Consider the following 27,950-nt stretch of genomic DNA (forward strand, 5'->3'; position numbering starts at 1 on the left):
TTAATGTTTTTCATAACTCTTCATATATTTTCCTTTAGACTTCCTCCTGAGATTTTTATCTGTTTTGCTTGTCAAGTAAAAGGATCTACTTATTATTTTAAGACATACAACATTATAATAAAGGCTCTTAAAGGGGTATTTCACAGTGTTGCCATGGAAGAACCATTATGGGTTCCCCAAAGTACCTTTCAGTGAGCAGTTTTTAAAGGTTAATTCACCCCAAAATGAAAATTTTGTCATTAATTACACCCTCATGTCTTTTTTTACCGATGTATTTTCATTTTGGGCTGAGCTAACCCATTTTTTTTTCTTAGAGTGAAAAACATCATCTATAACGTTTTTGCCGCTACTGTATTTTTTGTTTTTTTTGCAGTACCATTAAGTACCACGGCACATAAATACGCCAATCATGCAGTACTGTTATACATAAAAGCCCCATCTGATACCATCTCAGTACTAGTGTATTGTTTTGTAAGCGTAGAACCAGTGACGAAAATTGAAAGGTGAAACCCTTTGAGATGTTGTACATGAATCCATATGCATTTTGTTCCATTTGAAATATGTGTGTGTGTGTGTGTGTATTTATGTTTGCATAATTGATGCTGATTCCAGTTAGCAGGCTTTGATAGGTCAGTATCAGATTCCCAGGGTGCTTTTTGCCCGTCCCTCTGAGAATGGCATGGTCGGGTCACGCTTTCTGATGGCTTTTTTATTGTTATTCTCCTAAATGGCTAACACCTCCACAACAACGGATAGCTGTTAGCGAGCCAAAAGCCTACTGAAAGACCTCTGAATTTGATAATGACCTGGATGATACTAAATCTAGGTCAGAGCAACAATATCTGTCCTGCTTTATTGCAGAGGAAAAAGATATAATGGCAACAAAGTACATAAAAAATTGCTTTAATTAACCAATTAGATTCAAGTATTCAATAAAGCTGACATAACGTAGGATAAGATGCTGATTGCATTATAAAATGCTTCAATGTTTCTGTGTGTATGCAGTACCTGCGGCCCCCTCTAAGCCAGAAGGTGAACGGGTCGGTTCCACTGGGATCCTGCTGTCCTGGCGGATGCCTCTCGACCCCTCAATTCACTCATTTGTCATCAGATACAAGGAAATGTGTCCATATCCCGACCCTACCTTCACTGAGGTCACCAAGAGCCTGGATATCCCAGAAACCCTGCTGAACACACTCACCCCTGGAGCGACGTACAACATCAAGGTGCACACTTGAGCCTTCACACATCTCAGTTGCTAAAAAAACTAGAGAAAAAACACAAAAATTATGTCATTTTTTATGTAAACAAAACATTGCCCATAGGATAGATTAGCAAATATTGTAGGAGCAGAATATCAAGCTTCTTAGAGTTTGTGCATGACACGTTTGAATACAATATGTTTTTAGGGAAGCTGTAAAAAAGAAATAAAGTACAATTACTTCTTGTTACAAAGGGGTTTATGAGTTCAAAATAAGATTTTTGTAATGTTTTTGAAAGAAGGCTCTTTAGCTCAGCATTTATTTGATCAAAGCTAAAGCAAAAACAGTAATATTGTGAAACACAGTCACAACTCTTTTCTATTTGAATATATTTTAATATGCAATTTATTCTTGTGAAAGCAAAGCTGAAATTTCTGTTTTCAGTGTCTCATGATTTTTCAGAAATCATTCTAATATGCTGATTTTCTGCTTAAAAAACATCAAAAAACAGGTTAAAAACAGGTGTGTGGCCCAAAATGTTATTTTTGTGGAAACCATAGTTTTTTTAAAGAATTCTTTGATGAATAAGAAATAAAAACAAAACAAAAAGAACAGTATTTCTGTAATATAAATCCTTTGTAACATTTATGAAGGTCAATTTACTGTCACTTCCGATCAGTATAATCCATCTTTGCTGAATAAAAGTATGTTTTTTAGCAGAAAATAATTATTAATTAATTAACTAACCCCAAGTTTATGAATGGTAGTGTATAAATAAACAACAGAACTACAAATGCACTGATAAGAATATAAAGTAGCGCTGTCAAACGATAAAAGGTTTTTGTTTACGAAATATATGTATGTGTACTGTGTATATTATATATATTATAAATACACATATTTACATGTGAGTGTAGTTTGAAATATTGATAATTTTGCTCAAGGAGCGAATTTATAATAAAGGAACCTCTTGAGTTTAAAGCATTTGAAGTGGCATCCTCAAAAAAACGACTTTTAATCATAACCGGTCTACCTCATTGAATACTCGTAACCTGGAATACAATGAATACAAAACCCAGACTAAGTGTTTTCTGATAATATGCTCATATTCCAAAGCAGGAGTGTCCTAGCACACACTATTGACAAATTCAGATGTGACTTCCTGAGAAATGCGCTTCTCGAAGATTCGAAGTGAGAAATTCTACAGATTTCATTCCAACTCAGGTTCTCCAGGCTCCTTATTGAGGAATGGTGCAATATCACACAGTTCAACTACATTACTCCCCAAATAACCAAAGCCATTCTAATGCAAAAGCATGACCTACTCCGTATTAGTGCATGGAAATGAATGCATTTATAGAGGTTATTGATATTATATCCAGCCCATGTGTATCTGAGATGTCAGACCTTCCTTTATTTCCATTGTAAGTGTTTTGCTGTGGTCACTGTGGTGTGTTGTGTCACCTCTAATGAAACAGCAGCCAGTAAAAACTTCAAAAAATGCTGTTTAACTCTGAAGGGAAGGTCCAGCGTTCAGCAGACGCTACTGGATTAACTGTCCATGGGAAAGTTGCCAGTGGCCTCTATTCCATTGATCCCACTCAATAATTTATCAGCTGTGAATTATTCATCTCCTACAGAGAACTCTGGATTCACGAGGGATCTCTGTTTTCCCTCATTTGTCTAGTGAATTCATTGGCTGGCTACACCGTGAACTCTGAATTGACTCTCTGAGCTTTTGTGCGAGCGTGTGTTTGTATGTGTGACAGTATTTGATGGATCTGTTGTCTGGAGTAGATCATCTTGCATTGGAATCTTCATTCACAGTGTTTATGTAACCACCTCTGCTAAGTCATGGTGATAAATCAAGCAGACGTTCTTATGCTGTGTGCATTTGGCTACAGTATATTGGTTTTTAAAAGCTTTTCTCCTGTCTTTTCTCTACAGGTTGCAGCAGTAAACAAGGCAGGAATTGGACCTTTTAGTCAGTCTCTGTACTACAAAACAGCAGAGGCCCGTAAGCAACATCTATATATTTTACATAAGCTTTTTGTGAAGTCCTAGTGTGCCTCTTTGCCGTTTTCAAAGGCAGCATCGTGAGTAACTAATTCAAAATGCTCTTCAAGGACAGCAGCTTTGTTAATGGTCACTCATGTGTAAAACATGAATAGCGCTCCTCCTGTGAAGCGCATTTTGATACTCTTAACAAGCAAAGACATTCACAAAACATACCAGTATTCGATGAAATTGTACATTTTAAATAAATGGAATTTTTTGTAAAAAGTCAAATATATTTTGAATGCTCATTTCCCTCAATTTTGTAAAAATCCTCTGAGCTCCTCAAAGTGAATTGTGATACAGTATATGTGACAAAGATATTAAGCAACTATTTTCAACAGTAATAACAAGAAATGTTTATTAAGCACCAAATCGTTGTATTAGAATTTATGAAGGATCACATGACACCGAGAATTGGAGTAATGATGCTGAGAATTCAGCTTTTATTGCATTAATAAATTACATTTAAAATAGATTCAAAAAGAAAACAATTGTTTTTGATATTACACAATATTACTGTTTTTCAGATTAAATAAACACAGTCTAGGTGACATTTAAAAAAAAATCTTACCAACCCCAAATTTCTGAATGTTAGTGTATATGCTAGCAAGAATTGTATGCTTTTGATGCCTAAAAGTGATCCTACTGTAAGTGGGATGTATGTATTTTCATACAGTGTGCTTAGTGTGTGTATGTGTTCTGATCCATGCGTTTATGTTCAATCTCACAGCTCCTGGTCTGGTGTCAAACCTCACAGCGTTCGCCGAGGATCACACGTCGGTGTTAGTGACATGGTTTCTTCCCGTACGCATTAATGGTCTCATTACTAAGTTTGCAGTGAAAGTCAAACATGCTCGAACCGGCATGATCGTTCGCACGCTCGAGCTTAACGCAGAGGACATCATGAACGGAGCCCTGCCTCACTGCAACGTAAGTGTTGCATCGATGAATATTTGTAACGATACAGGACAGCTGAGCCGAATTCAAACCGCAGTAGTATGTTCATCGATCCACCAATCTTTACAATTAGTTTCAGAGTGTATATGTGCATGTGTCTTCTAGGATGCAGCAGACATCTTATCTCGTGGAACTCCAAGCCCGTCTCAGTCTTCCCAGCTGACCTCTGCCGTGCTGCCCACTGTTACTCTCTCAGCCGTACCTCCCGCCTCCATCTGGAGTGTTCCAATCAGCGTGAAGATTGATGAACTCCGCCCCTACACTCCCTATGTGTTTGAAGTCTCCGCCTTCACCAGTGATGGCGAGGGCCAGATCGCCAGCACTATGGTCCGCATGCCAGAGGCTGGTATGCTGTCACACATACAGACTCTTAATTCTCAAATACTGTACATATAAACTACTGCTCATAAGTTTGTCAGTAAGATTTTATGCATATTATAGTGTATGTTTTAATTATTTATATTTTTATATATGTGACCATATTCACATGGGGTATATATATATATATGCATTGCAAGTATATGCATTGAAAGGTATAATTAAGAATATATAATTAAAGACATTATATGATCAAACTTCTTATTTAGTATAATGACTAGAATTATAGCAATAAGAGAAATTACAGAATTTCTATTCATTTCTATTGGAAATACCATTTTAATGTTGTCTTCTGTAAATAATAACAGTTTCACAGTAATACATATTCTCAAGTTTTTGTAACAAAGCTAAAAATGTAATGAAGAAACTAATGTGTTGCAGCCCCCGAAGACCCGCCTCAAAATGTAATTTTCACAAACATCACTTCTAAATCTCTGTCTCTAACTTGGGAAACTCCAAAGATCACCACAGGAAGGTTCAGTTACGTCATCCAGCTCCACAGCTCTGAAGGTAACACTTGCTAACACCCAATGACCGCCAAACCAATTGATTCAAACTTTACCGTTCATATTATCTGATAGACACCACACTGTGACAGCAGCTTTACATGACACAAACCAGTGAGTATATAATGCTGTGTAGCCTTGCATTTAGCACACATGCTCCTGACACGCTCCAGGCTACTTTATTCAAAGCACATCCTCGAATAGTTGTTTACTGATGCGATACATGTATGTGTGTGTTTCAGGGATTATTAGTGAGAACAGCACAATCGAACTGGCATTTATGTACACTGGACTTACTCCATACACCAAATACTATATCCATGTGATGGCCAAATCAGCAGGGGCCACAGGACCGGAAGCAGTGGTCAACATTACAACACTAGCAGAAGGTAAAATACATATATCTACCTAAATGAAGGCTTAACGTTATACCCACATCTTGGAGAAAAATGTTGCATTTCTAAATGTGTGTGTATGTATGTATATATACATATATATATATATATCATATGAGTGTATATATTTAATAAAAATATGTTGTATTTATATTTTAAATATATTTATATATAATATAGAATATTATAAGAAAATTAATATATAAATGCATTTACATATACATTTCGGACTATGTACTGTATGAGTGTGTTTGTAACGAGGAGTCAGAGACGTTCGGATCCATTTGCTAGTTCTTTATTAAACAGGGTCAAACATAAACGGTAGCAGGCAAGGTCGAGGCAGGCAGCGATAATCAAAGTCAGAGAGTCCAGCCAAAGGAGTCGGTAGTCAGTTCAAGCATCAAAACGAAGAGTGAGCAGAGGGGTTTGAAAGCTCAGAATTATCAGCCGAGGCAACGAGGGGACTGTGAACAGTGTTTATGTAGGGGAGGCAATGAGGAGCACCTGGGCAGGTAATCAGTCTTGGGGAAGAGGCATGATGGGAACTGTAGTCCGGAGGGTTCCCTCCGGTGGCCAACTGAGAGAGCCACAGAGGCACGGTTCATGACAGTGTTTCAATATACGCACAATAAATAAATACAGTACAAACACATAATGTAAAGAAAAACTTTTATTTTGGAGGCGATTAATTGTTTGATAGCACTAACACATATCTAATTTTTTAGATAGTCTCCATTTTGATCATTTCTGCATTTCTAAGTAAAAGATATTTGGCATTGTTTTATTTTTATCATTTATTTTACTGAGAATGTTTCCATTTTCATCAGATTTAGACAACTAAAGAACGGGTGAAATGTTATTCGCACACTGATTTTCATTTGACAGAATTGTTTCATTTCAACTTTCAGACATGATATAATGTTAGATAAAGTGAACCTGAATGAGTATAGCTATACTTAAGCTGGTTCTATTCAGTGAAGACTGTCAAATAATAAAGAAACATGATGAATGGAACATAAAGAACATAAAGATCACTTTAGATACTGCTGATGTGATTGCTTTTTTTCTTTCTGCATGACCCAGCTACACTTCAGTTGCAGTTCATGGATGAACTGCCACAAATTCATTTTGTGTATTTTCTGCTACAGTGGAGAATTAATGGTTCCTTCAGACATCACTTGACCTCCTCCATGATTGATTGTTGGTGTCATGTGTTTTCTCTGTGTGTATATGTTTGATGATTGCATACTGGGATCCACGTCGTACAAAACAATTACATGTTTGATTCATCTGTTTGGAGAACCGACGGCTCAGGGATTGTGTAAGTGTTTGCGACTTCTGTAAGTGCTCAGACTCAGGGGTCAAAATAAGTGAGAGTTATAAATGAGGTTTATATTTAGCTGGTCTGGGTGTAATTAAGTCTGTCTGCGAAATCAGCTATCTCTAATTATACCTTTAATTGGGTTAATTTAGCTGGAGGAAATGACTTTTTCATACACAGCCAGTTGGTGCTGAATAAGAAAATGCTTATTAAATGCCTGAAAAAACAAAGATTATTTGTTCACTTAGGGTTGCTTTTATCTAAAATTAGATTTTGGTTCAAGGCCTCAAAGCATCCATGCTATGGTGAATAAAGGGCTTTGTATTGTAGAAATGGGGAAATATATCAGCTGTTCCCAGTAATAGACATAATAGTGCTCCTATTATGGGTAATGAAAGATTCATATTTTGGTTTTGGAAGTCACCAACAACAGGTCAAACAACACGTTCATTGTCTTTTAATATGCATTTAATTTTACCTTATATGATGAATGACTCCTAGTCGATTTGTTTAGCGATTAATTTTTCCAAAAACCCTCCTTTGTGTGATGCTAATATGCAGTGATTTGTTGAATTGGTCTCATTTTCATTGCATCATGCCTGTAATGCCTGAGTGTATTTTTAACGCTCCAAAAGCGGCATCTAGTGGCAAAGTATGAATTTACATTTTTATTCAGACCAACAGAAAAAGAGCAACAAGTAGGCGGGCAATATACTAATATTTCGGGTTGATTTCAAGAAATGGCTTGAGATTTGTTGTGATGCTTCAGAGTCAACTCTTTCTTTTGAGAGACAGTAAATTTATGAACAGAGAGCTGCATTACACACTTAATGAAAACTCATTTTCAAAAAATCAATAATTGGGGCACTTTAGTGGTTTAGTGACTTTGCATGAATATACACAAACAATCAAAATATTTTTTCAAAGAAATTAATACTTTAATTTAGCTAGGATACACTAAAGAGATCAAAAGTGATTTAAAGTCATCTTGTGGGCCACTCTGAACAGTGCAGGTTAAGTTGTTAAGTGTATATATGTGTGTGTGTGTGTGTGTGTGTGTGTGTGTGTGTGTGTGTGTGTGTGTGTGTTTGTGTGTGTGTGCATTTATTTCCCTGTTAGCTCCGAGTGCTGTGTCTCATCTGACAGCAGAGGCTGTGGACTCCACTGCAGTCCGTCTGTCCTGGAGACCTCCGAGCCAACCGAACGGACTAATCACACACTATCGGATACGAGTGTTATACCGCATTACTCTTGTACAGGACATCACCCTGCGAGGACAGGTAAAACACACTAAACTCCACAAGCACACACACAATCACAGCATTGTGTTTAGTCTAGCTTTACCTATAATACGTCGCTGTGTTACAGAATCCTCCACTTCGTCGCAATGCAAGGTCACTTGACATCACCACATCATCTGCGTTCATTCTCACCAACACTGATACGGAACTGACCTCTGACCTCCCTCTGACCCCGAGCACCCCTCACACACCTCCACCCTGGCTCACAGTGACCCACGACAGAACTGATGTATCTGTTGAAGCTGTGACTGAGGAACCGGTCACTATAGGAACTGATGAAGCACCATTGGTTAATTTAAGCCCCTCCCCGGCCCGCCGTTTCACTAGGGCGGTGGCCACAGACTCCACCCAGCAGCAGACCAATCCCCCAACGAGAGCTGCCACCACTATTGGAATAGAGGGTAAATAACTCCTTCCCTTGACTCCACCCATTATGACCTGACTTAAGTTTGAAGGTTGTTGTGATTTGTATACGATTATTGCTGTTAAAAGGTTTCTGTAAATGAAAATGCAATTTAAAAAATTATTCTATAGCATCATAAATATCTTTCAAGACAAAACTACTTTACTTTGAGTTAATTTAGATTTGTTTATATACTACTATAGCCTTTATTGATATTTGAATATTGAATATTTTTGTTTTTAAATTTTATTTGTATATATACATATTTTTAATTTTAGTTTTAGTTTGAATAGTAATTTTGTTATGCAAGCTCATTATTTGCATTAGTTTATCATTTAAACATTTTATATATATATATATATATATATATATATATATATATATATATATATATATATATATATATATATTAAAATATTTTTAGTTTAGGGTTTTTTTTTATTTTTTGCTGCTTTTTAAGTTTTATGTATGTATTTTATTTTCCAAAATTTGCTACTAATAATAATTTATTGAAGAATTGTTGGCTAGTGGCTAAAATTATTGGGAAAAACTTATCATGGACTATAAAAAGAGGTCAGTCATTGTTGCACTCTGTTGCTTTGAACTCTGTTTTCTGATTGGTTGTGCTTTTAATTGACAGTCCTACCTGCCACTGAGGAGACAGCAGACCTGTCATCTGACCACATCATGTATGTAGTTAGAAGACTGAGTCCTTTCACTGAGTACACATTTAGCGTGACAGCAAAAAACACCATTGGAGAAGGGCCTTCCACAGAAGTTAAAGTGAAAACAACTGAACAAGGTCAAATACATTCAGAGTTGAAGTGCATTAGTTATAACATGCAACCACTGTATAAAGTAACCCCAGTCTTTCCCCACAGTGCCCAGCTCTGTTCAGAATGTGTCCTATCAGAACCTGACCTCCACCTCCATCCGTGTTACTTGGGAGCCGCCACTGAACCCTAATGGCAAGATAACTCACTACACTGTATATGCCCAAAATCTCCTTACAAAGCAGCAATTACAACAGATGGCGAACACCACCACTGCAGTGCTCACAGGTAACGCAGTAATAAAGGATCATGTGATACTGAAGACTGGAATAATGTTGCTGAAAATTCAGCTTTGCATCCTAGGAATAATCTACATTTTAAAAACTAGTACATTCAAAATCTTAAATTGTAGTTTTATATCACAACGCTATTGTGTTAACTGCATCATATTTGATCAAATAAATGCAGCCTTTGTAAGCACAAACCACTTTTTTCAAAAACACTAAAAAACATTCTGACCCCAAGCTGTTGAACAGTAGTGTACTTCTGGTTTACACTTGTGCCACAGTTTCCACTAAAATTATCACACACACCTAGATGATTAAAATGATTAAAAAAAGGTTAATTTGAAGAAAACAACCTTGCATTTGTTGGCAGATTCATCCCCCTTGGATATTTTACATCTAATGCAATGACGTTTTGACATTTGTAAGTGTGACCCAGGTGTTCAAATAGTTTTTTAAGCCACTTTATAACACAATTTGTGACCCTGGGCCAGGACCGTTGGGGTATATTTGTAGCAATAGCCAAAAATACTTCCTACTACTCTTTCTACAAATTTTTACTAGCAATATGTATCTCAGACAAATATTGTCCTATCCTATCATACCATTCCAAATCCATGCATCAGTGGAATGTTATTTATTCAGCTTTCAGCTCTCAATTTAAAAAAATGACCCTTATGATTGGTTTTGTGGTCCAGGGTCACATATATCCTCATATCCACAGGTCTGGACAAGCACAGCAGTTATAAGGTGTGTGTGACCGCATCTACTGCCGTGGGGGAAAGTCCACTAACTAATGAAGACTACATCTTCGTCATGACACTAGAGGATGGTATTGAGCCAGTTATGTTTCATATACATACAGTAGCATTCTTTTGAAATCTCTTATCATGCTTCCATCTGTCTTTCAGAACCGGATTCTCCCCCGCAGAACCTGACAGTCATAAAAACCACTTCCTCCACTTCTACTCTCACCTGGTTTCCGCCAGAGAAACCCAACGGCATCATCCGCCTGTATGAGGTCTCCTACACCAACGGCACATACAGCAACACAGTCAACAGCACATCACCTACTGCCACACTGCGCTACCTGAAGCCACACACACGCTACAATGTGACTGTCCGTGCGTTTACGCTACACGGACACGGGAACCAGATTTCTGATACTCTACAGATGCTGTCGGGGGAGGATGGTGAGTCATTGTGTGTGTGTGTGTTCATGTTTAATTGAAAAACTAGAAGAGGCATAAAACTTTAATCCAATCTCATCCTGAAATCCCACACTCTTTTCCTTTCAAAGAGTTCTTACAGTTAACATGCAGCGATTAAAGTCTTGGTGCTGTTTGATTTCTAGTAGACGTTCCCTCTCCAGCTCTATCAGGCATCAGATCATGAACTCTAGTTTCTTTAAACCAGTCGCTATTCGCTCGTTGCTCTCTACATCAATTTGCGTGAAGTGGAAAATAAATCACTCTCATTAATAAAGATGAATGACTTTTGGGTGCTTTGTTGTAAAAAAAAACATACATTTAATCAGCAAGAAATGATAGTTCAGACTTCTAAAATGTTACAGTGTTTGTATTTTAAATAAATGCTGTTCTTTTGAACGTTCTTTTCATCAGAGAATTCTCAAAAAGTATCACAGTTTGCACAAAAATATTATATACACGCTGATGAAAATTCTGCATGTTACAAAAGATTCCGTTAGAAAATAGCTATTTCATAAAATTTCACATTATTCCTGTTTTTGCTGTATTTATGATCAAATAAATGCAGCCTTGTCGGGCATAACTTCTTTCAGAATCATTAAAAAGTTTTACTAACCCTAAACTTCTGAATGTTAGTGTATAAATACACCTTAATTCCTTAAAGCCCACTTCCCAGCACTCCTTCTCTGACGCATGGTGCTTATGCAGGTGATTTAAGTTTAAATCTCTTAAATCTGTAAGTTATTTCCTCTTATTCTCCCTTTGCTCTTTGTACTATCTGATATGTTAAAAATTCAAAAACACCATAAAACTAGCCAAAAGGGTGGCATGTCCTAGTGGTTAAGAAAAAAGTTAATTAATTAAAAAGCCCACTTTAATGTTCTAATATCATTTATCACTTCCGCAAGAGGACTGTTTTATTGAATATGAGCAATTTGCAGGCTGATATATATTTCTTGCACTAAACGCTGACTTCATCTTAATGTGCATTTTAATTGTTTGTTCCAGTGCCTGGCAGCCCCCCTTATGATTTGACCTATGAGAACATCGGATCCAGCGAGGTGAATGTGTCATGGTCGCCGCCGCTTCTCGCAAATGGCATCATCTTGTTCTACAACGTGGAATACTGGAACGCCACACACAGTCTGAACCAAACCACACACGTGCCTTATGTCATCCTGTCCAACCTTCGGAAGTATGCACGCTACCGTATCAGCGTACAGGCCGCCACACAGGTGGGCTTGGGAAACCACACGAGTGAGATCCTGAACATCACCACGCTGGAGGACGGTGAGTGTTCGGTTTTAACAAATGGACCTTGTGGTTTTTTTTAATTAAGCTGTTTTTACTTTACAGGTTCGGTATTCGTGGTGAATTTATCAGGATCTGGCTAAAGATGTGGAAAGAGTATTGAGATCGCACTTAAACATTTCTTCTTGTTACAGATTTTCAGAGGTCTGCACGCAGGAAAGGGGTGTTTTATTATTTTTCACTTTTTTTTTTCTTCCACAGGACATTCCAGGACTTATTTACAGTGTTATTGATCAATTTTGCCTTTAAAACAAGTTTCATTTTTCTCCCTTTAGCAGACAGAACCTACCAAACGTGTGTGTTTCTCTGTGTTTGGTTGGTTAGTTTTTCCATTAGCGGCTGTCAGAATGGACAAATGTGGATGCCGTTCACGGCACGGGAGACATTCTCTTACGTTTACGAACTCAAATCACTGTCTTGTTCGAAGAGTAAAGTCCTTTTCCACAGTTTTGGGTCTATAATAGCTGTTTTTCCCTAAACGACAGTACCCAGTTCCCCTCCAAAATTCCTAATCGCCAGGAAATTGTCTGATACTGAGGTAGAATTGTCCTGGAAACCTCCCGAGGAGGCCAACTCTGAGATTTTATACTACATCGTGAGAGTGTGGTAAGTAAAGATGCGTTTGTACCAAAGACCTAGCTATTGTAGTACAAGATTGTAACTAATAGTTGTTTGCGTGTATTAGGAATCTGAGCTCTGAGTTTGTCGCCAATGTGAATAAAACATCGGTGGTGGTGAGTTTGGATGGACTGGGTCAATATAATGCCTCCGTGAGCAGCTGGACTCGACTCGGAGATGGAGGAATATTGATTTACATCACGTTCAGTACCATAGAATCAGGTGAACACAAACACATTCTCTCATCATAAGCATATTTCTAATAATACTATTTTTTGGGCCAAAAATATAGTATCCTAGAATGAACTGTAAAAGTATTTGGAAGAGACGGAAATTAAAAAAATACATTTAAAAATTACATATAATCAAATCAAAAATGGTTGTCTGAAATTGACATCAGCTGCTCAAATAAATGCAACCTGGTGAGCATAATTTCAAAATCTTACTGACACCAACATTCTGAAAATACTGAAAGGGTATATTTAGAAAATAACGATCATCGCTTCTTTCTTTGTTTCAGTTTAGTCAGTTGTAAGCTTTATATTCATTTAGCCTAGAGAGTGAGGCAGCTCACTAAGTAAAAAAAACAACAACAATATAATGAAACAGCATTGCCCTCATAGTCATAAAGATGGATGCTCTTCTGTGTTTTGCAGCCCCCTCTGACCCTCCACAGAACATTACATACACACCCCTCACCACTACTAGATTACGTCTCAGCTGGAGTCCTCCAAACCAACCCAACGGCATCATCCAGTATTACACCATCTACTACACAGACAATACAAAAAACTACACAAAGTATACACAGGTATACACTCACTCTCTCACACACTCACTCAGATGAGTATTAATCTTTTTGGAGACACCAAACATTATGGTGTGCTATTTTCTATTTAAATATATTTTGAAATGTAATTTGTTCCTGTGATGCAAAGCTGAATTTTAGTCTTCTGTGACTCATGATCCTTCTGAAATTATTCTAATATGCTTATTTGCTGATTATCATTCTAATATGCTGATTTCTTATTATCATAAATGTTGAAAGGTTTGCTGCTAAACTGTGATACATTTTTTTTTTCAGGATTTTGTAATGAATAGAAAGTTTAAAGCAAGTTAATTATTAAATATATATATATATATATATATATATATATATATATATATATATATATATATATATATTTTTTTTTTTTTTTTAATTGGCTGTTAACTAACTAAATTGGCTATCACTGGAAACTTGTCACACCTAATTAGCAGGCAGCGTAGTCTAACTGCAATTTACTGTAGATCTGATTTGTTTAAAATACAAATTAATTTATTATTAATGTTTGAGGTTGTTTTTCCTTTTTTATCCTATGATATCCTGTTAGATAAAATACCTATGGCAGGTTTTACAAACATCATAGCAGACATCATAAAAACGAATCAGAAAAAAGCAAAATGTACCATGTTTTTGTACATTTTAAAGGAAAATTTAAAGGAATAGTTCTCCCAAACGTTTTAATTCTGTCGTCATTTCCTCACCCTCAGGTTGTTCCAAACCTGTTTGAGATTCTTCTGTTGAGCATAAAAGAAGCTATTTTGTTAACACTTTAGAATAGGTGACACTTGTTAACTAATAACTATGACTTCTCCCTCAATAAATTCTTAATTTGCTTCTTATTAATAGTTTGTTAAGTTTAGGTATTGGGTAGGATTAGGGATGTCATGTAGAACAAGGCATTAATCTTTGTTTAATTATCACTAATAAATGGCAAATTTTCTAGTAATAAGCATGCTAATAAACATCTTAAAGATGCAACCGTAAAAAAAGTGTTAGGGTTTGGTTAGGGTAGTAATATTTTAAAGAATATCAGCAACCAAACAGTGGACAGTAGCCATTGACTTCTAGCCATTTAATCTCTAAGAACAACTAGACCAACTCAAATACACACATTTTAAACTCAGAATGAAATGCTTTTTCTGTTTTGCATTGAATGAGCATGTTCTCTTTCTCTGTCTGTAGACGGTTCCCGGTTCAGAGCACTGGTTGGTGTTGTCTGATCTGAGGGCAGGACATGAGTACAGTGTATGGATGAGTTCCAGCACTTCTGTTGGTGATGGGGGAGTGTTCAGTCCCCATCTAAACTTCACCACGTTAGAGGACGGTCAGTCTCCTCACACACTCAGGGGAGAGCCGCAGCTCTGCACCACTTTTTCAACAGATTACACTCCCCAAAAAAAATCACACTGAAACTCATAAACACCCACATGCATGCGCACCGCACAGATTCAGCACATTTTGTGAAAGGAGACAACTTCCTTCAAGCTGCAAACTGGGATTGTTCAGCCCTCACCACGAGGCAGAGTGCGTCTGATCTCAAAGCCTTTTATTTGTCGGTCTCTAGACTATCCCAGCTTGCATTTCCTCTCACAGGATTTGTTGAAAATAGAAAACAGCACGTTGCTGTACGTTTCTGGGTACATTTATGTAAGATGTTATATATTTGTCTTTGAGGATATTGTAAATGTGTCAATTTGACTTAAGAAACATTATAAAAAGTCCTGTTTAAGAGCATTCGGTGACTTTCTTTGCTTAAGTCTCTAGCTTCTCAGATATGATCTGAGAAAAAGAGCCCAGTAATCAGTCATATGCATTTCAAAAGAGATCTCAACATTGCGTCAAACTGTGCTCAGATTTGCCAAAATCGGCAGGTCAGAGATTTAAATATGATTTCAGTACATTTCTCATGAATGATAATCTGAGCAGTTATCTACTTCATTTTATTAAACAAATTATATAATACTTTATACGTTTATATGAATATGTTGACCTGGTTTCATAACACCGTATATATCGTATGTGCACAGTAGGTTTTATGTAAAAGTTATAACAAACAGTTTTTGTGTGATTTTGGGAAAAACGGTGCAGAGGTGACCTTCTGAGATGAAGGTTTTTCTCCCCGGGTGTCTGAGATTTTGAAAGTGTTCTATATGAATTAATAATGCCATGGTCCTGTTTGGCTCTTTGTGAGTGATTGTATCTGATCGGTTTGCAGTTACTGGAGAATCAGCCAGCTTCAGCAGCTCAGTTCAGCCCAAAGCAATATCTCGGACACAGAACATGCTCCAGACGGATTTTCTCACTAACACAATCAGCCTGTCTTTCTCTGCTTCTCTCTCCTCTTCTATGTCTGTGATCTTGACTTTTTGCAGACGCTGTGCCGGAGTTAATTTGTGATTTTTAACTTCCACAGATTCGCAGATTGCTAAATACCATGTCCATTTGTGTGCTGTATGCGTGCTTTTGTATTTTTTGTATGAATATTTTAATCACTTGGTTCCGCTGCATTTAATCTCTATAATTGTTGACTGGTTTGAATCGTTGTCTGGTTTGGTGTTGCAGTGTGCCATTTATGCTTTATTTAAGCATAAATTTATTAATGAATTAATCATATTAATTATGTAAAAGGATAGTTCTTTGTACATATAATGGGTGAATCTCAATTTCTGGGTCATATTTCACACTAATATATAAACATTTATATTGTATATTAAAATAAAATACTTTTTTTGCATAAAGTCAATACTAGGACCCTTTAAGATTTTTCGTCATCTTTTTTTGTGATCTTTATGAAAACCTTTTAATAGTCTTTTAATATTGTTTTTTTTTTTTTTTGCAGTGAAATATGTCCTAATATAGCAAGTTTTGATGAGATGAACCTAATTTTGTTACTTTAGATTGGGAAACAAAGTCTCATTCCATTTCTTGGTTCAACATTGAGCCAACAATTATTATTAGACTGCGATGATTTGTTCCCTATTCTAAAGTGTAACTGTTAGCCGTTCTTCACACATGAGTAATTGTATCTCTTCTACGTGCAGTGCCGAGTGGTCCCGTCCACAACCTGACTGCTGCAATCTATAGCTCTACGGCTGTAGTGATCAGCTGGGATCCTCCTCTGGAGCCCAACGGCAGAGTCTTCTATCAGCTGAGCCTCCAAGAGGCGGGTATGACCCACTCGTCCATCAACCGCACGGTCAACATCACCATCACCAAAACTACCACGGACAACATTTACCTCTTTACCAAGCTCAGGAAGTATTTTCCCTACACCATAAAAGTCACCCCAGCAACCAGCGCAGGGTCGGCCGTAAACCACACTGCAATGCAGCACCTGCGAACAGATGAAGATGGTATGCATCGCTTTTTGCTTTTGACATGCACATGTATATAAAGCATGCTTACTGATTGAAAACTGTTGTGTGTCTGTGTTTTGACAGTCCCAAGTTCTCCTCCGTTGCCTGGAGCTAGTAAGAATCTCTCCAGCACCTCCATCCATGTGTCATGGTTCCCTCCTGTGGAAGCCAATGGCGAGATCATAGATTATGCTGTAGTTTTACAGGGTCCTGGGACCATCAACAAAACATACACCACTGAAACACACCTAATGCTCTCAGAACTCACTTCATTTACACCTTATAATCTCTCCATCGCTGCAGTCACCCGTATAGGTGTTGGGCCTTCCGTGATTATTCCACTGCATACTGATGAAGCAGGTCAGAGATGCATCTTTATTGTTTTTCTAGAGTAACTATCAGGGGTGTGTTTAATATTTTAATATTTAAAACAGAAGTCTTAAGTTTGATTTTTAAATCGTTTTTTTTTTTTTTTTATTAAAATTTGATGTTTACATTTTTTAAACGGAACAATTTTAGGTCTGATGTTTGATCTTCCAAAATATAAACTTTTATTAAATGTTAGATTTTTGAGGCATTGCTTTGAATTAGAAAAAAAAATTGGTCTGACATTTTAAGTTAAAATTAATAATTAAACAAAATTTTTTTGTAAACTTTGCATTAAATTTTAAAATGCATGCATTAATTTTGTTATATGCACAAGTTATATACAGTTGCCAAAACCTTAGAGAACAAAAAATTCTTAAATTAAGAAATAAATGTGTGTGATATACAGTGTGTGTGTGTGTGTGTGTGTGTGTGTGTGTAGTCAACATTTGAAGTGGATAAACATTTTTCATTATAGTTGTCCTAAAACCCAAGCCAAAATGCCTTCTTGTCTTAGATAAACTTTTTGGTCCACTTCAAATGTTGATTACTGTGTGTGTGTGTGTGTGTGTATATATATATATATATATATATATATATATATATATATATATATATGGTAACACATTCACAACTAATGATCTGTACAAAGGCAATGACCCAAAATGGTAATTACTAAGCCTTGCCTTAAAAATAATCTAAATAAATAAAGCTTGACATTTGAAAATTGTAATTTGAAGTCCTCATTTCAAAGCTGAATATCCTACTTCATACAATGACGTAAATTCATACAATTATAAATGTGCCAACTTAATGTGTTTAATGTCTTATGTGCTTTTTGGTGTGTCCAGTCCCAATGTCTCCACCACGCAATCTGATTATTTTTAACCACACTGTGAATTCAGTGTGGCTTCAGTGGGAACCAAGTCCAGAGCCAAATGGAGTCATCCAGCACTACGGATTCCGAATACTTGAACTGAACACATACACTTTCAGCTATCAGGTAATTACACCTCATGTCTATGCAGTACGTTTGATTATTTTCTCACATTTTTTTTCTGTGTGTAAATAAAACTTTATATGCCTCTGCTTACCCAAGAACTCATCAGATGCATCCACACAAGCAGAACTGAGTGACTTTAAACCTCATAATTCATATGAAATCAGCGTGTGTGCATTCACTAGAGCAGGGAATGGGGATCAGTATAGCATGCCTGTCATATTCACCACCAATGAATCAGGTAATACACATTCACACATCCATTCGTGTTACATGATTCTTCTGAAGTTAAACTGTATATGCTCATTTGGGGCTCAAAACACATTTAGCATTGTCAGTGCAAAAAGTCTTACAGATCAAATGAAGGAGAAATGAAGATATATGTGTGGTGTTGGTGTGAATGTTTCAGTGTCAGATGCCGTCGGGAATCTGACCTGCTCTGGATTGGATTGGAATTCAGTGTACATGGAATGGGAGCTTCCGATTCATCCTAACGGAGAGATTCTGTACTACCTCATTCGCTCTGGAGATCTAGAGGAGGAGGCTCATCCTCTCGTGCTCACAGACACGGTGGCACACACATTCATCGGCCTGTCGCCTAATGTTTTCTATGTCATCAGCGTGGCTGCAGTTAATTCAGCCGGAACAGGGGAAGAAGCCAACTGCACCGCACACACTCCACCAGAGTCAGGTATAATGACTTAAAGGGATAGATCTGCTGTAAATGTACTCACCTTCAGCCCATCCAAAATGTAGATGTAGAGTTTCTCTCTTCATTGGGACAAATTTGGACAAATGTAGCAATACACAGCTGATAAAAACATTGAGTAATCCACACCAGTCCATCAGTTAATGTCTTGTGAAGTGAAAAGCTTTGTGTTTGTGAGAAATAAATCTATAATTAATATGTTTTAACTTTAAACTGTTGCTTTCATCCAAAATCCAAAATCCATAATAAAGCCCTCTAGTGATAAATTCCATACCCTGTTGTCCTCCTACATCAATATCCACCAACATACATTGTTTAGAACTTCTTTGGACTCTTTTCACTTGTAAATGGTGCATGTTTCTTTCTTGATTCAGACAAGATAACTGTTATATATTTTATAGTGTTAGATAACTGTGATATATTTACCAGCTGTTTGGACTTTCATCCTGACGGCACTTATTTACTCCAGAGGATCAATTGATGAACAAGTGATTTACCGTAATGTTAAATTTCTCCAAATCTGTGTCAAAAACCTTAACACTAAGTATAAAATTTGACATGTAATTCATTCTGCACCATTTGTGACACAGACTATGATTTTTCTTTTTTTCTCTTTCTGCAGTCCCTGGTCCGCCCCAGTCCCTGACCATAATGGATGTGACCTCTGACAGTGTGTTTTTAAGCTGGCAGCGTCCCGTCCATGTTCCTGGTCTGTTGCAAGGATATAATGTAGAGATTCAGCAACTGGCAAGAAGTTGTGAGCCAGAGCAGCACAAGGAGTCCTGTGTGGACAGTGAGCTTGTGGAGTGGGTTGAAGGAGAAGCCAGTGGGGTCACGCTTTCCCCTCTGATGAAATACAGAGAGTACCGTATCAGACTGGTTGCCTTTACCAGAGCCGGAGCCGGAGAACCCTCCAAATGGATCCACACACAGACACTCGCAGGAAGTATGTTACACATGCATAAAAATGTTCCCCTAAGAAAGAAAAATCACAATAGAGATCTCTTTAATTTCTCGTATGCTTATCCTAGACAGAAATAGGAGACTTTTGCTTGAGTTTGCCATTTGTAAGATGTTTCCCCTGAGAAAAAGATCCTAGTCTCACATTTCTTCTCTCATGTTTCAGAAGAGATCTCAGCAGTGTCATATCTTCATATCAATTTGAACAATTCTCAATTTTTTCAGATCACTATTCAGTTTGATTTTGTCTCTATACTCTCACTGTATGTGTGCAATTCAGTTGCATTTTTATGGCTTCTAAGAAAATTCTTAGGCAAAGCAGATACTCTGTAGATATTATAACTTAAAAACAGCTTTGTATAGTGTCTAAAAATAAAGAAATAATACAAATATAGAAAAAAATTATAAATATACTGTATATTTTGGTTAATATAAATCTATATTTAGGTTATTTTGTTTTTTGTTTATTTTTTATTTGTCTATATATGATGAAAACTGCTTTAAATTAAATTTCAAATTTAAATACTTATATATGTAATATAATATTGTAATACATATAATTAGATAAATCTTATTTTGTAATTGTAATTAGGATTTTTTATTCTATAGATTAAAAAAAGAATACAAATGCAAAAAATACATAAAAATAAAGAAACAATTGTGTGTATATATATATATATAGAATCATATAGTTGAATCATATCAAATATAAATTTTGTTTCCTTTTTGTCTTATTTGTCTATGGTTTCTAAAATGTAAAACATCAGACATGAGATCAAGCAAGTAATAATGCATGCCTCTGTGAGCTTCCCTGTATTTGGAACATTTGTCTTTCAGTTCTGTTTGACACGGCTATGAAATCTCTGCAGCGTTCAGGGATCTTGTGAATCAGAGCTGCAATCTCACGATTTTAGTTCCACACTAAAAAAATCAATGAACAATGTTGTTGAAACGCTGCCCAATCCATTAGCTTTGATTCAAGAACTCTCAAGATCAACTTTTTTTATGTACTTTTTGAGAATTTGCCTTTTTCAGAGACTCTTCTTTGGTCTATGCGGGAGCAATGTGAGAACTGCAGCTTAGAGCAAAGATTTATTAAGTCTCCTGAGCTTCTGAGCTATTTTTTTTTCCTATGGCTTGTCATTTGCATATAGCAAACCCTTATTTATATTATCTTTTTGTCTTAGACCCCGATGCCCCCCCTGGTGCCATATCAGTGGTTCCTTCTCCCACTGGGTTAAAGATTGTGTGGAACGAACCATCAGTAATCTCAGGTCCCACCTCATACCTCATTGACATCACTGCTGTGAGTTCATAAACTTGAGAAATCTGGTTTGTTTGTTGATACTACAATTTCTCTACAATTTTGTACTACAGTTTCTCCCTGTTCTCTTTCAGTTGGATGGTTCGGGATATAACATAAGTCTTGTACGGTATTCAGAGGAGATCAGGGCGGTGGTAGTCGGGAACCTCACTGCATTTACCTTGTACTCTGTTATCATTACCGCCTTCACGGGGCAGCTTTCCAACGCTCGCACAGACGGCAAAGCATCCAAAGCCATCCTCGTCAGAACCCTGGAGGATGGTGAGGATGTTTGTGCATGCTTGGTTATCATATATCCACTGTATGCATGTGTGCAAAACTTATTTGTGACGTTCATGGTCATGTTTTCTCAGAACCCAAAGACCCTCCCAAAAACGTGACATTGACGGTGATCCCAGAGGAAGTGACACGTGTTTATGTAACATTCTCTCCACCGAATGAGCCGAACGGAAACATCAGTGCCTATCACGTCGCCATCTATCGAAATGGACAACTGGACTTCTACATTAACAGCCTGTCTGTGATCAGCAATCCTAATAACACTATGACAGCCATTATAGATGGTCTGAAGGGTGGATTCAATTACAGCATAAGGGTAGGAAGCTAAAACCTAAACATTTTAGGGGCATTCAGACCATTGTTTGGTGCCTAAAGTGCCTACCTTTCATGCACAGGTCTTATACTCATTCTTGTACTCAGAAAAAAAAAGGTGCAAAGCTGTCACTGGGGCAGTAACCTGAGGTATAAAAGCTAAAAGGTAGATATCTGAACCCAATTTACCCCTATATAGTACATATTAGTACTTTAAATATACATATTAGGAGTTTAAAAATACATATTAGTATCTTTTGAAAGAGTACCTCACCAAAGACATCTTTATGACCTTTTGTTTTCTGAGATTGTACTGAACTGTGGTCTGTTTGCATCATCCAGTATCACTGTGAGCACTAGCAGCAGCTATTTAAAACCGTATCTAGGTAACAACAGAGAAGGCAGCTCCAAAAATGGAAAGCAATATTTGCATCAGTCTTTTAAATCATGTTTTCGTTCCTTCGGTTTTAAATACTAAAATTTTGCCTGCACAGAATGGTGTTTGTAGTTGTTTGACTTCCACAATTTGGCCAAAAGCATTTGTTTTGAACTTGTCGCAGATTGCAGCTGTGAATGGAGCCGGTTTAGGACCAAGTTCGGAGGTTCAGGTCACCACAGGTGTGAAAGGTATGAGAAAGCCTAATGCTTTGTAAGTCAGCCGTACTGTTTTGTTGAAGTGACTGTCATTTAAATATTCTGATGGGTTTATTTAGCACCACCAAAACCATCCCGGATGCCCCGGGCTGCTCTGAACAACGCAGGTGTCATCATCTCTACTTCAAAGACCATCACCATTGAAATGCCTGAATGCTTCTTCACTGATGACCATGGACCAATCCAAAAAGTCCAGGTCATTGTTTCTGAACCGGCAGGTATTAAAAAAATTTACATTTAACACTAGCAATAATGGCAATTAACAGTTTAAAGAGATTTGTTTAAGGTATCAATGATTATATTTAGCAAGAATGCATTAAAATTGCATTAAAAAGGTAATAGTTAGAATGTTACAAAATATTTTGAGTTCAAATAAATGCTGTTAATTTGAACTATTCATCAAATAGCCCTGAAAAAGTTTCCAACATTGATAAGAATAAGAAATTATTCTTGAGCATGAATCATTTTTAATGTCTGCTAAAAATTTAGCTTTGTATCACACGAATAAACAACATTTTAAAATAAAATATAATCATTTCCAGTATTACAGTTTTACTGAATGTTTGGTCAGATAAACATTTCTTTTTGTGATCGAAAGACGGCTTTCTTTTTTATTTAAAACATTAGAAAGTTTTCTTGATATATTGTTGTTCTGATGTTGATGCAGTGATGGACTACGGGAATCTGTCCAACTGGAAGAGTGTTTTCCTCTACCCTACTGCGCCATACCTGACCGACGAGGGCTTCGTGAACCCAAAGTGCTCGGAGAAAGCAGAGCGCATGAGCACAAACACTAACACATACGTTATAGGAGCAGATGATAGCTGCCTGTCTGAACAGGCCAAGACACTTTGTAACGGTCCCCTCAAACCCAAAACATATTATGTGTGAGTATGCACATACAACTGATTTAAATTTGTGATTATAAATATTTTAATCCTGAAATCTTTTCATTTGTTTTTTTTATTGTAGGTTCAAATTTCGGGCAACAAACATCCGTGGGCAGTACACAGACTCTGAGTACTCAGACAGGGTCAGAACTGCAGGTATAGACGCAAGTAGCACACAACGGCTGTTACAGTATTTATGCACCGAGACCAGCTGTGACGTCTCGCTCACATTTTCTCTTTTTCCCTCTCAGATTTGGATCCCTTTTTTCCAATTTTTTTATTATTAAATACGAAAATATGATTTCATTTTAGTTTAAGCATGAAACTGTATGAAAAAACTATATCGATTGTTGGCATTTCTACTTTTTATGTACATTATTGCTCAAAACTAAGGCTGATTTATACTTCTGTGCTGACATTTCTATTTTTATGTACACCATTGTACATAAAAAGTAGAACGCATAAAACTATTGCATCATTTATATATAATATGAATTATATAAATAGAAAATTCTAAATATAAGCTGTGTGTCCTTTTATATGTACATAATAAATATACACAACACACACTTGTAATATGTAAACAAACTTTTATTTTGGATGAGATTAATGGCAGTTAATCATTTGACAGTGCTAGTTTTAATAAATACTTTAATTTAGCTAGGACACATTTAATTGATCAAATGTAATAGTAAAGACATTTACAATCTTGCAAAAGATTTGCAAGTAAATTATGTTCTGTTACAACTTTATTACGTCGTATACATCAATATTTGCAAAAAATATGAAGCAGCACAACTGTTATTATTAGAATTGTTCCTTGAGCATCAAAAAATGTCTGATTTCTGAAGAATCATGGGATGCTGAAGACTGGAGTAATGATGCTGAAAATTTGCATCACAAGGATAAATTACATTTTAAAACATATTCAAATAGAGAACAGTCATTTTAAAATGTAACAACATTTCACAATTTTACCAATCAAACAAATTCTGCCTTGGTGAGCATAAGAAACTTCCAGTATTTTACAACCATTCAAAAATGTACTGTATTTAAGCTCTCAAACATGTACCTTCTATAAGGCTTGACTTATAGAACAACACATTTCTTTCATACTGATTGTGATTTCAGATGACCGCCTGCTGACCAGAGATGAGCAGATCATTCTTGGGGTCCTGCTGTCATTTTTCCTGGCATTGTTTTTAATTCTGCTTATATACGGGTCTGTGAGGTAAGTTAGGTTTAGTTTTGTTGTACATAGAATTTTAGCAACATACTCAAATAGTATCCCCCCCCCCAAAAAAAGCCTCTGTTTTTCCGGGTTTAACAAACAAGTCTAACTTTCTCCAATCCCAGGATCCACCGCAGGCAGAAGGAAGGTGGGACGTACTCTCCACGCGAGGCTGAGATCATTGAGACCAAGTTCAAGCTAGATCAGCTCATTGCAGTGGCCGACCTAGAGCTCAAAGAGGAGAAGATTAACCGGTGAGACATCTGTGTTTATATGTGATTTTGTCTTCTGCTCTCTCTCTCTCTCTCTCTCACTAATTCACTCTTGACTCACTCACACATTCATCCTTTCATTCACTCTCACTAATCTATTCAAACATTTGCACTATCCTCTTTTCTCAGGTATTCCTCTTTTTTCTATAGAAGGAAGGAGATTTTTGTCATCCAGTAAGTAGACATAGACGTTGGTTTAGATGATGCATGATCCCCTATTATTATATGTGTTTTCGTTCGTTTTAAGGATTAAACATTTTATTTTCCCAGTTGCATGTTGTGCTGTTAGTACCTGGTGTTGAATGTGTTTTATTATGAATGAATACACCACACTAAATTATCTGCCTTGCTATAACCTGAGGCTGTTCGGTTTCATAATGCTGCCCTCTAGTTCTGCTCTTCTTTGTGTATTTGTGCCTAGAAGATCACATAGAATGACTCTCCGATTCTTTTATGTTTGTGTGTCTTCCTCTAATTAGATCGTGTGGTGAACTTCACATAGATTCATTTCTTATTTATTACTGGAAGTGAAAAAGTAACCTAATTTTTCAGTGCAAGGCCAATTTCATAATAATTCTCTACTGTCTAATGTTCCAGGCTGCTAAGTTACAGGAAATCTCTCAAGTAAGTGAAGGAGACTTGATGGATTGATTGATATTTTATTCCCTTTCTTATATTCATTTGGTTTTTCTTCTTCTTCGTCTGTTATTGTTCAATTAATATTTAGTCCCCAAAACAGATGATTACCCATAACTACCTGCTCTTAAGAAGTTCTTTAGAAATAATGCTTGCTGTAGTGGTAGCAGCTAATGATATTGATTTTTTCATGGTTTGGTGGATATTTCATGCTCTGTTTATCTCTCTTTAACACATTCGCAGGCCAATCAGTAAGAAATCTTTTCTTCAGCATGTGGAAGATCTTTGTGCCAACGACAATGCCAAGTTTCAAGAGGAGTTTGCTGTAAGTTTTAGCATTAAAGCGTGTAGAAAGAAAGTACTAGTGAAGTGTAAAATGAGTTTCAGTGACACCTCGTTCTGATTGGGCACGTAGAGTTATGTGCTCGATGGCGTATGACTGCGCAGAATATTTTCCATGCTTGATTGATTTTCTCCCTGGCACGTTTCATAATTGGACATTTTCTGCTGTGTGTTTCAGGAGCTGCCGAAGCTGCTTCAGGATCTGGCCACATCAGACGCTGACCTGCCGTGGAATCGCTCCAAAAATCGCTTCACAAACATTAAACCCTGTATGAAAACATTTTAATTCTGACATTGCTTTGCTAGCTCTCGTGCGGTTTTAAACTTGTTCGACTTTCTTGATTCCTTTCGACACAAAAAGAGAGGTTTAACAGAATTTTAACAGGCTGTCAAGGACATAAACTCACCTCTGAAGTGTCCCATGTGACTTGTGTGCTACACTGCCGTTCAAAAGTAAAAAAGGAAAATTATGAAATTATATTTCAGTTCAAAACACCTGTTAAAATGTAATTAATTTCTGTGATGCACAGCTGAGTTCAGTGTCACATTATCCTTCAGAAATCATGCTAATACGCTGATCTGCTGCTCAAGAAGCATTTATTGTGCAATATGCTTATTAAATGGAGAAGGGCAGCTCTGTTATTCAGATTGTTTTAGTTTGTTTCTGAGAAAGTCAGGCTCGGAATGACATGACGGTAAGAACGTGGATTAAGAACCAGGCTTTCTTTACATAAACATACATTTAACACATATTTTAACATGTCTTTTTTTTAGATAACAATAACCGAGTGAAGTTACTGTCTGAGCCAGGAATGCCGGGGTCTGACTACATCAATGCCAGCTTCGTCTCCGTAAGCGCTCGAGATCAGCCCACATATCAGCTGTCTTTATACTGCGGCTCAACTTTAATTGAATTGGCCTAAGCTCCTGTTCTGTGCCTTGTCTCTGTGTCTCAGGGCTATCTGTGTCCTAATGAGTTTATAGCCACTCAGGGTCCTCTGCCTAGTACTGTCGCAGACTTCTGGAGGATGATTTGGGAGACCGGGACCAAAACCATCGTCATGCTCACTCAGTGCTTTGAGAAGGGCCGGGTGTGTATGTGTGTGTATGGCCGAACAAAACAATGTAACCAATTCAATATGTTTGTACAGTAAATCCATAGATTATTTAGACACCAGATATAAATCTTTTTTACTAGTGGACTACTAGGACTTATAGTTAATTTTTGTAAGTGAGGATGGCATATTAAAGTATACTGTGACATATTATACCCCTGAATTCTTCATACAGCGGAATACAGGTAAAGTTGGTAAAAAATTTGACACCACAGACTGAACAACGTGATCTAATTGTGTATTTATAAAGCTGACAGCTAATCAAGCTAATTCTTGAGTTCTTGTCATGTTTTATTACCATTTTCTAAACTAGCGAAACTGAAAATGAGAAATGTTGAAGGTGTCTGAATAAATTTTGGCTTGACTATATATATACTCATATAATCGTAAAAAAAATGTACATTCAGAAGAGTCCTGAAATGAACATATTTTTTCTCTAGTTTTGATGCCATGGATAAATATCATGTCTGCGTGAGCCGCTTCATTCGTAAAATATAAAAGCAGACATTTTATGCTATTTGTATTTTTAAAGCGCAAAAGGATTTTATATGTTGATTAAAAGTATATATACTCATTTGTACGAAGAAAATATACTTTATGTATTTTCTAATACCATGTATAAAACTTATTCAGATTAATTCATTTTAAAATATATTTATTTATTATATTTGTATGTGTAATATGTAACAGGGCAGATGAGATGAGAGGCATTCACATCCAAATGCAATGGTTTAATATAGGACATGGTCAAAACAGGCAGGGTCAATCAGTGGTAAAAAGATATGTAACCGATAATCCAAGGGCGGTCGGAAAAACAAGCAAGGGTCAATTCATGGCAAACCTAATCCAAAAGGGCAAGACAGAGCAATAATCTAAATACCAGGAAGAGATCAGAACAAGGTAGAATCAAACATTGAACAAAACAGGACTATGCTAGGAAACTGGCTCTGTAGCGTTTATAAA

At 36.7% G+C, this 27,950-nt stretch overlaps 1 protein-coding gene across 1 annotated transcript in view; it reads left to right on the forward strand.

Moving 5' to 3' along the window:
• Positions 1-27,950, forward strand: part of ptprq (protein tyrosine phosphatase receptor type Q) — a 37,695-nt gene that overhangs the window by 9,380 nt on the left and 365 nt on the right. Inside the window, 34 exon segments of the mRNA XM_043263955.1 lie at positions 1,006-1,226; positions 3,150-3,219; positions 3,991-4,190; positions 4,323-4,563; positions 4,977-5,105; positions 5,344-5,490; positions 7,937-8,097; positions 8,186-8,519; positions 9,162-9,323; positions 9,403-9,582; positions 10,303-10,410; positions 10,490-10,771; positions 11,795-12,076; positions 16,583-16,894; positions 16,982-17,257; positions 18,115-18,266; positions 18,363-18,504; positions 18,673-18,954; positions 19,595-19,918; positions 21,120-21,238; positions 21,331-21,517; positions 21,610-21,851; positions 22,408-22,474; positions 22,561-22,719; positions 23,169-23,388; positions 23,474-23,547; positions 24,523-24,622; positions 24,748-24,876; positions 25,024-25,068; positions 25,492-25,518; positions 25,774-25,855; positions 26,051-26,141; positions 26,647-26,723; positions 26,829-26,963. Of these exon segments, the coding sequence (XP_043119890.1) occupies positions 1,006-1,226; positions 3,150-3,219; positions 3,991-4,190; positions 4,323-4,563; positions 4,977-5,105; positions 5,344-5,490; positions 7,937-8,097; positions 8,186-8,519; positions 9,162-9,323; positions 9,403-9,582; positions 10,303-10,410; positions 10,490-10,771; positions 11,795-12,076; positions 16,583-16,894; positions 16,982-17,257; positions 18,115-18,266; positions 18,363-18,504; positions 18,673-18,954; positions 19,595-19,918; positions 21,120-21,238; positions 21,331-21,517; positions 21,610-21,851; positions 22,408-22,474; positions 22,561-22,719; positions 23,169-23,388; positions 23,474-23,547; positions 24,523-24,622; positions 24,748-24,876; positions 25,024-25,068; positions 25,492-25,518; positions 25,774-25,855; positions 26,051-26,141; positions 26,647-26,723; positions 26,829-26,963 (5,759 nt within the window).

This window comes from Puntigrus tetrazona, chromosome 18 (assembly GCF_018831695.1).
Source record: "Puntigrus tetrazona isolate hp1 chromosome 18, ASM1883169v1, whole genome shotgun sequence".
In the NCBI taxonomy this organism is placed as follows: domain Eukaryota; kingdom Metazoa; phylum Chordata; class Actinopteri; order Cypriniformes; family Cyprinidae; genus Puntigrus; species Puntigrus tetrazona.